The sequence below is a fragment of the Furipterus horrens genome, unplaced genomic scaffold (assembly GCF_987537825.1).
Source record: "Furipterus horrens unplaced genomic scaffold, mFurHor1.1.pri manual_scaffold_15, whole genome shotgun sequence".
In the NCBI taxonomy this organism is placed as follows: Eukaryota; Metazoa; Chordata; class Mammalia; order Chiroptera; family Furipteridae; genus Furipterus; species Furipterus horrens.
This window is the reverse complement of record NW_028327185.1, coordinates 10873335-10885660: the sequence shown is the minus strand read 5'-3', so window position 1 is coordinate 10885660 and position 12326 is coordinate 10873335. Positions and strand designations below refer to the sequence as shown.

The 12326-nt window shown below is 59.3% G+C and overlaps 1 protein-coding gene across 1 annotated transcript in view; it reads left to right on the top strand.

Annotated features, from left to right (window-relative positions):
• Positions 1 to 9261, top strand: part of ITPKB (inositol-trisphosphate 3-kinase B) — an 86900-nt gene extending 77639 nt beyond the window's left edge. The window contains exons 5-8 of the mRNA XM_090263285.1: positions 3682 to 3886; positions 5895 to 5996; positions 7632 to 7703; positions 8312 to 9261. Of these exons, the coding sequence (XP_090119411.1) occupies positions 3682 to 3886; positions 5895 to 5996; positions 7632 to 7703; positions 8312 to 8527 (595 nt within the window). The 3' untranslated portion in view covers positions 8528 to 9261. The remainder of the gene's footprint in view (positions 1 to 3681; positions 3887 to 5894; positions 5997 to 7631; positions 7704 to 8311) is intronic.
• Positions 9262 to 12326: the final 3065 nt, after the last annotated feature.

Here is a 12326-nt window from a genome sequence, read left to right as displayed (position 1 = left end):
AGCACAGGGTACTCCAGGGCCTGGGGTAAGCACATTTGCCAGAGGGGTCCTTGGGCTTGTGTGTGGAATCAGGACCCTCCCCACCCCTGACTCAGGCTCACCCCGATGTCTGCCCAGAGACAAGGAGGCCAGGACACAGAAGGGAAGGAAGGCAGAGGGGAGACCAGGCAGAAGGAGACTGGGTGTGAGAACATTGAAGTGGAGGCCCTGAGACCCGCCCCCCTCAGCCCTGGGCCCTGTTTTCTCACCCCTCCCAAACGTGGACCATTCGATCCCAGAAGTCAGCATGTGGCTCCCTCCCCTGCTGGGCCCGGGTGGTGAAGTCCTCCAGGGCTGTAGGCATCATGGTGTCCAGGGTGCTGTGCTCCCCTAGGGGAGCCACTGGCTGCAGGTGCCTGGACAGGAGAGCCAGACAGACGTGGGGCTCCCCCGGCCCCTCTCCAGGTGGGCCAGGCTTCAAGAAGCAGAACTTGGGGCGGGAGCTTGTTTGCTTTGGATAGTTTAAGCAGTTTGATTTCTTATAAAAGGAGCTTGGGACAGATGAAAGGGATGAGAGAGAGAGCAAGACAGACACACAGAGAGAAGGAGACAGAGAAGCCAGGAGGCCAAGCCCACCAGTCCTCCTCACTCCTCCTGGGAGCCGTGTCCTGAATTCGGACCCTGCAGGCTGCCTCCTCAATCCCTTAGCATTGCCCCCAAGGCAGGGACAGGGAGTTCAGGTCCCACTGTTTGCCCTTACACTGTCCCTGCCTCTCTCCAAGGCCCCCACCAGCCTCAGCCCCAGCCCACAGGGAGGAAACAAAACATCCCTCCAGCTACCACGCGGCCACTGCTCTTACCCAGCATCTTATTTCTGTCCCAGGAAGTGCCCCCCTCCCACGTGGTGCGCCAGGATGAGCCCTCCAGGGGAAACATATAAATAATCTGGTTGGTGTTCACTCAGACCGTGGCCAAAAAAAGTACACGCTGTGGGAAGGATGTGTAGCTGGTCAGTCCTGAAAGGCTGCCCAGAGTACCTCTCTGTCCCTGGGAGGCCGCTGGGGACGGGGCCTGCCTCTGCCCAGGGCTGCCCTGTCCCCCTGCCTCCTGCAGCTCCCCCACCACTGCACCGGAGGGCTCTCAGGGGGGACCCAGAGTGAATCCAGCAAGGCTGCTTCACATTCGACCCAGTCCTGGGCAGGGGCTCAAGGCAGAGGGGGTTGGGGAGAAAGGAGCCCTTGTGGAGAGCAAGGGGTAGGTTTCTGCAGAAGAGTCCCCGCCAGCCCCACCTTCCCTGCCTCAAGGCGGGTCCTTCTGTGCTCTGAGCACCGTGCTGGGTGCCCCCCTCAGGGTCTCTCTGGACTAGAATTTGACACCTGAGGTCATGGCCACGTGGCCCAAAGCAGCACAGCCCTCATTTGCCTCAGGCCCCCACCTGCAGGTCCAGCCGGGCTTCACCCTGCACTTGCCCAGGGCGCTCCGCGGGCGTCCACACCGGGGCTGTGACATGTTCCGCCTGCACTGATCCAGCAGGCCGCAGTCCCCCGCAAATGTGGCCCGTGCTCGGCAGAGGGAGGAGGCAGGAGCCCACAGACCGAGCGCCAGGCTTGAGGGGCTGAGACTTGCCACAGAGCAGCGGTGGCAGGGCTGATGTGACCCCAGCCTCAGGCACAGTGGGAGTCTGCAGTGTCCTGAACTACAGGCGTCTCAGCACCCCAATTCCACACGGACCTAGGCTCATACTGCTCCGGGGCATTTTCCTAGCTTTGACCGTGTACATCTGTCTTATGCGACCTGCCACTGAAAGTCAGAAGCGTCCTCCTGACATCCAGACCGGGGCCTGCGGGTGGAGCCCAGCACGGCCTCCGGTCCCCCTGCCCTGTTTGAAGCTGCAGATGCTCTGGTGTGTAACGTGTGGGCTCCTAGCCCCCACCCCACAGCCTCGCTCCCACCGCCATGTGAGATGGAGGTTTGACCTTCCCAGGGCAGTGGGGGCGGGCGCAGGCTGCAGGGCAGCGTGGGTTGATCCCCCGCTGGACCCCCGGTCCCACCGTCCAGCTGGTGCCTCTGGTGACCCTCCTCCCCCTGAGCGGGAGCAACTCTGCCCAGATTGAGCTGCAGGAACCCCTTCTGGAAAAAGCCCTGTGTGAAAAGGGATTTGACACGGAGGCCTGCTTCCTGTTTAAGGAGCTACTGCGAGCTCTTTGCAGAAGTGGGGCCACCCGCCGCGCTGCGGGCCCCTGCGGTGCATCAGGAGCCTGGCGTGGCCTGCCCCTCGCCCGAGCACATTGCGCGCACACAGATCCACACACATGGCTCCGTGCAGACGCACCCTGCCCCGCAGGGTCTGCCCTGAAGCTTGCCCTCATGGACTCGGCTTTGCTCGCACGGTATGTGAGCACACGTGTGGGCGTGGGCACAGCTGAGGACTGCCAGTCTCCTTACGCTCTTTATCACCCACTGGGAGGTCCTGAATGACCAGGCCTAAGTTCATGCCCAAGAATTTGGGTTTTTTCTTATATTAGTTGATACAGTGGCTTCTGGGACTGTATCTTTTAAAGACTGAATGTCAAATTCATGCCGTCAAATCCCCCCAAAAGCAGCAGCTTGGAGGTATGGGTGGCAGTATGGAGCGAGGCCCTGGGAACAAAGAGGAGAGAGCAGAGACCAGGCCTATTGTCACAGCAGGCGGCCTGCAGGCAGCTCCCACCCACACAGGTCTTGGGGAGCAGAACTTCCCTCTACTGCAAATCACGCTGTGCATTTCTGTGTCATGAAGGGTCACAGGCATCAGCTGAGCCCACTGTGTGGGAGGGGAGGGGGGCAGTTTAAAGTGGGGCAGGGAAGGGGGCCGCCTGGGCGAAGAGCTGCACTCGGTGGCCAGCGATGCAGCCTCAGGCTGCTTCAGTCTTGTGCTGTCCCTTCTCCCGTTCTGCCCCCAGGGTCCGGGGGACCCAGCCTGGTCAGCAGCAAGCCCAGCCTGCCTGTGCAGAGGGCAAGGCAGGGAGCGTTCAGTTGGACACATTTCCTCTGGCTCTTCGGGCCAGGGGCTCAGGGCTGAGGAGGCGAGGGCTGGGCTGAAGCCTGATGTCCGTGGGGCAGGACGAACCGGGGTGTCCTCAACAGAACAGAGACCCCAGAGCCCTGGGGGCTCCTTCCTGCCATGAGCCACCCCCTACCCCCGCTCTGAACTGTGGCCCCTTGAGAAGCCACCTTCTCTACTCAAGATTTCCCCTGTCTGGAGAGAGCCAGAGGCCTTTAAGCCCTCAGGCTGCCTGGGAATTGGGGAGATGGGCAGGTGGGGGTGCAGAATGAGCTCCCCCAGACCCTCATGCTGGCTTCAGCAGCACTTGCTTTGGGGGAGGGGCCCAGGCGGCGGAGCAGGCACAGCTGGGGCCCTGAATGGGCCCTGCACTTGGCCCAGTGGTGCTGGGCCGGGGGGCTGCGGTCAGCCTAGTCGGGCGGCTCACCCAGGGTGGGCACACACTCAGCTCGGGCTACGGCCGGCTGCTGACTGAGCACAGGGGCAGCCTTGCTGGGAGGGAGCAGCTTCATTCCAAGACCACCCAGGAGGCCTGATCAAGCCTAAGCAGCTCTCCTGCTGGGGGAGCCTCACCAGGCTGGCAGAGGGGGGAAGGAGCCGGGTTAGCTAGGCCGGCTGGTCGGGCCCACGGCCCTCACACGGCCTCTCCTCCCACACAGGACCTACCTGGAAGAGGAGCTCACCAAGGCCCGGAAGAAGCCCAGCCTCCGGAAGGACATGTACCTGAAGATGATTGAGGTGGACCCTGAGGCCCCCACTGAGGAGGAGAAAGCCCAGCGGGCGGTGACCAAGCCGCGCTACATGCAGTGGCGGGAGACCATCAGCTCCACTGCCACCCTCGGGTTCAGGATTGAAGGCATCAAGGTGAGGCCAGCCAGGTGCCCCTTGAGGCTACCTGGGCCACCCAGGTCCCAGACGGAGCAGGAGCGGGGGCTCAGACTCCACCAGCGCCCACCTCAGGGGTCTCTCAGGACCCTGCAGAGGCTCTGAGCTTCTTCTCTGTCCAGGCTCAGGGTGAGGGCAGCCAGCTCCAGGGACAGCCATTGGGAGAGATTGTCCTACTCCTCTGTCCGGGGATGGGCTATGTGGCCATGTTAGGGGCTGGGCCTTTAGAGCAGGTGTGCCTTCTACTCCTTCCAGCAGTCAGCCCCCTGCTGAGGACTCGACCCTCAGCCCAGACCATACAGGTGCTGAGAACCCACCCAGGAGCCAGGTTATAGGTTGCCCATGGCCTGCAAACCTGGGACTGGCGCTGAGATGCAACCAGGGAGGGAGCACACTGGCCGCCTTTGACGACCAGGCCAGGGACCCCGCTGTGCCCAGGCAGGCAGGACCAGGCACTGCTCCTCTGTCCCCAGATACGTCTGGTGCGGCTGCACTGAAGCCTACTGCCGGGCCACCTCATTCTCTCCTCTTCCCCCTTCAGTCTCCCCCAAAGGGTCTGACAGTGCTTTTCCTCTGCTCACCTCCCTCCCTGTGAGACCTGAAGAGCCAGCTCAGACATACGCTCACCGCACGCACCTGGGGGTCTTAGGCAGCCACTCCGCCAGAGCCAGTGGTGGTCCCCACAGCATCCTTAGGTCTCTGTTGTTGTTCATTCATTCTTGGTCCTCCTCGTCCAGCCATAGAGTCCGGGCTGGGCAGCCTGGAGCCTGATCAGGCAAGCTGAAGTCAGGGCAGGCGCTGCGGCCTTGGTCAGATGGCATTTAGGTGTAACGTTCTGCCGCCGGCGGCGGCACCTCATGGCTGACGGTTGCGAGCTCGGGAGGGTGCTCGCCCGCCCTCCCCCGGGACAGCTGCTGTCTGAGCTCTGGGCTGAGAAAGCCGTTTGCCCCTGCCCCCAACCTGTCTTCCAAAACCAGCTTTTTTTTTCCACACCCAGCCCTCAGATTAGATGCAAACTACACACTCCTCCTCCTCCTCTTCTTGCTCATTTTCCTTTACCCACCTTTCCCTTCACTTCCCCTCTCAGGCCCGATGTTCTGGTCTCTGTCCCCTGTCCAGCCGTGGGAACAACCAGCAGCACATCTCCTAGGGCTGCTGAAGGCCACCAGCTGTCAGCACGGCCACAATCTTCACCAGCAGTCCACCCACCTCTCCCTCCCTTTAGCCCAGGAGATGCCCCACAAAGGCCCTGGGGGACCGTCCAGCCCGTGTCCACCCCACGGCCAGAGTCCTGCCTGTTTTCTCAGAGACACCTCCAACCTGGTGGGGCGCAGGCCCAAGTGTGAGGCTCTGAGAGAGCCCTCCTTCCTCAGCCTGTGTCCCACAGAACTGATTACTCTTAGAGGAGAGTGAGCTCCGGGTACCGCCCGGAACAGCCTGGAACAGAGATGGCGTGGGCCAAGAAAATAGAGTCATCTCACATGCGGGGTAGACCAGGGAGCAGAGGTGGGCGGGCAGTAGTATTTCTTGGCTTTCAGGGATCCTATAGTAAAAGGTCTTAAACTACAAGGGAATGTGAGCTGAACTTGGGGTAAGGAGTGCTTCTCTCTCTTCTGGTGACGAGGGTGCCTCTGGACGGCAGGGACTTCCTGGCTCTTGAGTTCTGGGGCCAGGCCCCTAAGAGAAGCCAAGGCTCCTCCGTCTCCTTCGCCCCTGCTGCTCCCACACAGGAGTGGCTGCTCCCATAGCCGTGCCTTCTATATTCTTGGCCTTTCCCGACTCTTGCCTGGGATGCTGGGGCCGCTCGCAGGGCCCAGAACAGGCTGCCGTCTGCGGTGCTGCCCCACTGACCACCCTAGGCCTGGCTGTGCAGGCATGGAGCTCCAGGGCTACAAGTGCCTGTCTCAGAACCCCACGGTTGGGGAGCGGAGTGCCTGCCCCCCCCCCCCAGGCCCTCTGCTAACCCCTTCTGGATTCACCTTCTCAGAAAGAGGACGGCTCCGTGAACCGGGACTTCAAGAAGACCAAAACACGGGAGCAGGTCATCGAGGCCTTCAGAGAATTCACTAAAGGAAACCGTAACATCCTGGTGAGTCAGGGCACTCGGCCATGGGGTCTCAGGAGGACTGTGCCCACTCTGGAGAGCCAGGCCACAGCAGCAGTGGCCACAGCGCCCACATCAAACCCTGGCCCTGAACTTCTGCTTGGAAGGTGCAGGGGAAGGTGATGTGGTTGTCGGCCCCGCTCTGCGGGCAAACAGGGAAGCACGGCGAACACTCACCGCTCTTTCCCTTGCTGCCAACCTCACGGCGCCCAAAAGCATTTTCCGCCCTCTCATGAGCAATGCTTTCCATCACGGGGTTTCCTTAACCCCCCTGCCTGCCAAGTCTCGTGCCAAGTGCTAATCCCATCCTCATAGCAGCCTCTGGAGTGGGCGGACACTCTTGTCCCCATTCTACAGATGAGGAAACTGCAAGGTCAAGGGCACACAGCTAGGACGGGGCAAAGCAGGACTCACATAGGTAGGCTAGGAGCCTTCTGGTCCCTGCACCCCGATCCTCCCAGAACTGGCTGGGCCTCTTTACCAGGCTGTGAGGGAAGTGTGCCTGGGGGGGAGGTCATAGCACCCTTCCTGGGAAGAACCTGCTGGCTATGTCTGTGCCTAGAGGTGTGGGTGGCAGAAGTTCATGACAAAGGGACTTAACTTCCTTTACCACTGCGGCAGCATACCGGCTGGAGAGATCCTCGGGCCCTCCTAGCAGGGGTGCGGTGTGTCATGCCTCTGAGTCCCATGGGCAGGGCACCTGGGCGCACCATTCACATGGGCACCGAGAGGCACCTTCTCCTGAACCGGCTACCAGAGCTGCGGAGCAGGGAGTAATGAATGGATCAGACAACTTTTCTCCAAGGAGACACAGCACCACTGGCTAGAACTGGGGGCTCCATTCCTTCCTTCCTGGCCTACTGGGGAGCCTTCCCTTAGCCACTGGCAAGCACTGAGGCTTCAGTCATGGGACATGCACCCCAACTCTTCTGAAGCCCGAGCCTGTGGGTGCTGGGTCACCTGCTGCTCAGCACAGCCTGCTCAGAATGCGTGCTTCCTGTGTCCCAGCGAGAGGGGTTTATTCTCGGTGCTGAGCTCTGGGCTGGCCCTGCCACAGATGGTCACTGAGGGACCATGTGCGCCTGTGACCGCCGGGCTTCCCCAGCAGTCCCCAGGGGAGGTGGGCACCCCCAGGGCCAGCACAGCCAACCTGGCTTTTGACGGCTCTGTGGAGAGACCCCTGGCAGAGAGATCTGTGGCTCTCCCATGTACTCTGTCCTTTCAAAAGTCAGGGCACTGAAGTTTGTATTTGGGAAGATGCCATGGCAACCAGGCTCCTAGGACCCTGCCTGCCTCTGCTGCCTTCCAGAATAAACTTAACCCTTGTGTGAGGAGCTCCCGGAGGCTGCACAGGTGCTCGGGAACCGCCCCTCCTGCCCACGGAGCCAGAGCCGGAGCCGTGCGGACAAGAGAGGGCATGGGACCCGGAGCCCGGCCACCCCACCTTCCCGGGGCCTCAGTTGCTTCACTTCTAAATGAGGAAGTTGGAATACCTTGTTGGGGTATAAGCTCCCTCCCCCTGACACTCAGTGACTCTCATGGGCCAAATGGCACTTCAAATTCACCACACACACCCCCAGTCCCAAATGTTTAAAAATCTGTTCATCTTTTTATTCCCAGATCGCCTACCGGGACCGGCTGATGGACATTCGGGCCACCCTAGAAGTGTCTCCCTTCTTCAAGGGCCACGAGGTGGGTGTGGGGCTGTCACCCTCTTGGGCAGAGGGCTGTGCTCTGTGCGGCGGGCTCCCCGCAACTGTGAGCATGCCTCCCTCGCTAACATAAGGGCTTGCTCCAGAAGCACACAGGCGTTTCCAGGGTGACTGCAGCCAAAGGCAGGCCCTCCGGGATCAGGCCCCTCGCTAGCCTCATGCAGGAACCGCCTGGTAACACATTTGTGTCAGGAGCCCTGGGGTGACCCTGGGGACTGTCTTGCCTGAGATCTGGGGCCATGGCCTCTCCCTTCTCCCTCCCAGCTAAGGTTTAGCTATGGTCTGAAAGTATGCAGGAGGGAGCTCAGATGGGGGCAGCGGGGGGGGGGGGGACAATCTGCCACTGCCCCCACAGAAGGGAGGTTGCTGTTCTGGATTCTGTCCTCTGCACCCCGCCCCCGCCCCCTGGCCTGGGAGCAGGTGAGAACAGAGGGCGGAACTGCAGGCGCTGGGCTTTACCTGAGCTACTTTTCCCCACTTCATTCAGGCCTCAGGCTTTTCCAGGTCCCTTTGGGTGCCAGGTAGCAGTGTGAAGGGTGGGGGCAGGGGCTCGGGTGCTCCCCTCTTCAGCTTCCCGCTCCCCTGCAGGTCATCGGCAGCTCGCTCCTCTTCATCCACGACAAGAAGGAACAGGCCAAGGTGTGGATGATCGACTTTGGGAAAACCACACCCCTGCCCGAGGGCCAGACCCTGCAGCATGACGTCCCCTGGCAGGAAGGAAACCGGGAGGACGGCTACCTCTCGGGCCTGAACAACCTCATCGACATCCTGTCAGAAATGTGCCAAGGCCCAGGTGCCCCCTAGCCTGAGGCCGCCCTGCGCCCGCCGTCCCTTGTCCCTGGCCTCTTCCCTCCCCTTTTCCTTCCCTCCTCCTTCTTAATTTTTCTTTCACTTCTACCTGGGTGCAAGCCCCAGAACTGACCCTCCCAAACTGCACTACAGGACACTTTGTAGAAGAAGAGACGGGATTTTCTAGTTATTTTCCTAATTGAAGGGCTTTAGTGCTGTGGCTTCCACTTCTCTCTCTAAATAGGATCTCCTTCTAGAAGAGTAATCCCAAGCCAGGCTCCGCGCGCGCAGAGGAGGTTAGTTGGTTAGGGTCTGGATGGAGGCTCGGGTGGCCCTGCGGTCCCGGCGCCAGCCTCTGGGTGGGCTGCCTGTGGGGGCCTGCTGCCCCCTGCTGGCCAGTGCTGTTAGCGCCGCGGCCCAGCACAGCCCGGTTCTGCCCCACCGCCGAGCATGGCAGGGGGCGGTGTTTCAGCAGGTACCTGGTGCCAGGCTCTCTCGTGGCTGGGACTCAAAATCACTGGGAACTGCATGTCGGCCATGAGTAAAGCACCCTCTGAGTAGCAGCCCAGGGGGTCCAGAGATGGCAGTGTGGGGGGACTTTGTAGACCCTTTAGGGTCTGGTATTGAAATCCTCCAGCTTTGGACCAGACCCAGGAGCCAGGAGAAGGCCAGAGCCTACTGGGCGGTGCTCTCTGATACTGGCCTCCCCAACTGGGGGCAGGCAGGAGCTGTGTTATTTCATCTGTGATTGTAGCCCTTGATTCAGAGGAACTCTGCAACCCTGAGCTTTCAGGGCTGCAGCACCGCCCCTTCCCGCCCCCCCCCCCCCGAGCCACCTGTACCTCCCACTCCCCATTTTGACCTTGCTGTGGCAAGGCCATGGTTGTGTGGGAGTGGGCCAGGGCACAGGCAGCGCCCAGGGTCAGAAAGACAGAACCTACATGGGACCCTCCTCTCATGTGGCCTCACCTCTCCCACCTCTCTGGTGACACTCGGTTGCCCTGCCTGCACATGAGGTCCAGAGTCCCCAGCAGTTATAGGCAGGGCTTCAGGCCACCACTGGGCAGGGAGGAAGGAGGAGGCAGCTGGCTTAGTGGCATCAGCATTTTCCCCTGAAATAAGTCTTACGGCCCGAAGCGCTCAGACCCACGCCTCCCGACGTGGCGTGGGCAGCTTCCAGGGTACATGGTGGCTGCCAGGGGCCATTGCAGGCTCTCTTACTGGAGTCTCTAGGTTGCTTGAAGATTCGCAGGGAATGGATTGTAAGCCTTATTCTAATTGTAAAGCCAGTAAGTCTCTATTACTGAGAATTACAATTGGCATGACTATTAAAGACAGAATTCCAGCTATGGCCATTTGGAGTCATGCCCCCGGGTACCCCACCCTTTGTTGTCAGAGGAGAGTTGGGGACCAGGCCAGCAGGCACTGGGGCCAGTCGCTCCATAGGGAGCTGCTTCAGGGACACTGTGCCCAGGTGCATGCACCTAGAGGGACCAATTCAGAGGGAGGGCTTCCTGGGCCACCCCCTGTCACCCCAGGGTCTGGGGGAACTATCAACTCACCCATGTGACACATATGTTTCCCCTTTCATGCTGGGTGAGTGGCGGTTGGTGGGGGCGGAGGGTGGGACACGAGGATGTGTAAGTTCAGATTTTTAAAAGGAAATCACTTTTCAACTTCCTGGCTCTTGTTCAAAACAGTGGTGAACTCCTGTGTGGGCTGACTTGCTAAAGGTCACACCCCCGCCCCTGCGGAGCACGAGAGACCTTGTGACAGCACGTGATCCTGGAAGGCAGGAGCCCGGGAGCTCTACGCTCCTGCCGGCTAGAGGGACCACCCCGGTGGTCTGTGTGCAGCTCCCTGCAGGAAGGGACGTCATTAATTTAGACATCACAGTTCTATAACTATACGCTGGCCACCAGTTACCTTCCTCCTACCTATGAAAAAAGTTTGCTAAAGCAAATGAATGCCATGAACAAAAATTACATGGGACCAGCTTCACCTACTTACGAGAACAAATAAGCACTTTAAGCAGACTCCCTTGTTTGCAAACGATGTGCTAATAAGCGAATGATTTGTTTATTGAAGGAGACCCATGGGGCCTCGTATTGGCAGTTTTTCCCTTTGGGTTACATTTATGTGTGAAAGTGACATCTTTTTAGGGTTATTTTCTTACTTAGGGTTCCGGGTTTTGTATTTACTCTGCTAGTTCCCTTCTTCCACACCTACTCTCTCTACCCTTTTCCCCTTTGACCTCTCACCCCCACCCCTTTGTATGGATCCTGGAATGGAGTTTTCTAAAACCCTTGTGGAAGCTGTCTGAAAGGCCTCCCCCACCCAGCCCCAGTCCAGGCAGGGACTCCTAGGGTCCTGGCCATGCAGGGGCCAGGAGGGTGGGCGTACTTACTGCCCCGTCCTTGAGCTCCCATCCCCCCCCCAACCCCACCCCAACCCCCGCACGCAACCTTGGTGTTCAGTACTGCTTAGATTTGAGGAACTTTTCTCAACTGCTTGTCCCAGACTTGCCTTTAGTGTCGTGTGAGAAGTTTTTAAGTTATATTTATTTTGTTGGTTTTTTTAATTGCACAAAACACTAAGACTGAGAGGCTGGATTCTCTTTCTCCTCTAAAGCTCTTGCCTTCTTTCTGAACTTCCATTCCTGTTCGGTGGAAAGAGCCTGGATGCAGCCCTGGTGCCCCCCCTCCCCCGTTCCCAGAGGGACTTGTTCCTCCAGGAGCTGTATTTAGCTTTGAGTTTCTCCCCATGCATCCTGTCAACCTTCTGTGTACATAACCCAGGCCCCTTCTTGGGAAGAAGCAGAGTGTTCACCCTGAGCCAGTGCCTTTTTTCTAGAGGAGAGGACTCCCCAGAGGGTTCCCCTGCCCTCTGCTCGTCTCTCCCCGGACACCTTGGAGAAAACTGAACCGTTACAAACCCCGCACAGTGCCTGTCAGACTGCAGACGCTCTGTACCTTCCCAAATAAAGGCCCTGGAGACCACGGTGCTGTCTGGAGTGTGGTCCTTCTCCCCTAAGCCCTGGCAAAGTGGTTTGGGGGTGGGGGTTCAGGGGGGACTCTTCGGGAGCTGGGAGACAGAGTTGGGGCTATCGTGACTGCCGCCCTCCACCCCAGGAATGGGGTCCGATTGGGTAACATTTTAATCTGCAAAGGATTTAAAATATTCTTCAAAGCTAGTCTTTTCTACCTCTCCACAAAACCTTTACGTAGTAGCTCAGGGACATTGAACAGCCACAAAGAAGGGCCCTACCCCCCCAGGCTGGAGGAGCCCCTGCCGCCTTTGGGGGTCACATCTGTAGTCTCTCCTTTTTTAAAATCCTCATTCCAGGATATATTTATTGACTTTACAGAGGAAGGGAGAGAAACATCAATGGGTTGCCTCCCATGTGCACCCCGACCTGGGGTTGAACCTGCATCCTAGGCATGTGCCCTGACCTGGATCGAACCCGCAACCGTTCAGCGTACAAGACGACGCTCTAACCAACTGAGCCCCCAGCCAGGGCCTGTGGTGCCCGGCTGCTGTCTCCGTATCAATTCAGTGAACAAGGCTGTGTCATCTCTATTTTAGAGACAGGGAAGCTGAGGCTTTGGAAGTTCAAATACCTTGGCCTGGGGAATAAATGTGGGAAGCAGGGATTTAGGTCCAGAGATTGCCTGGATTTCTAAACTAATTCTGTCTGACCCCCTCCTGTGGAGGGCATGAGCTTGTGTTCTCTTTGCCCAGGTTGCAGGCACCAGGCAGGGGCTTGGCACCCAAGCAGCCATCCTGAGGCGGGTTGGCACCCTAGGGAATGGTG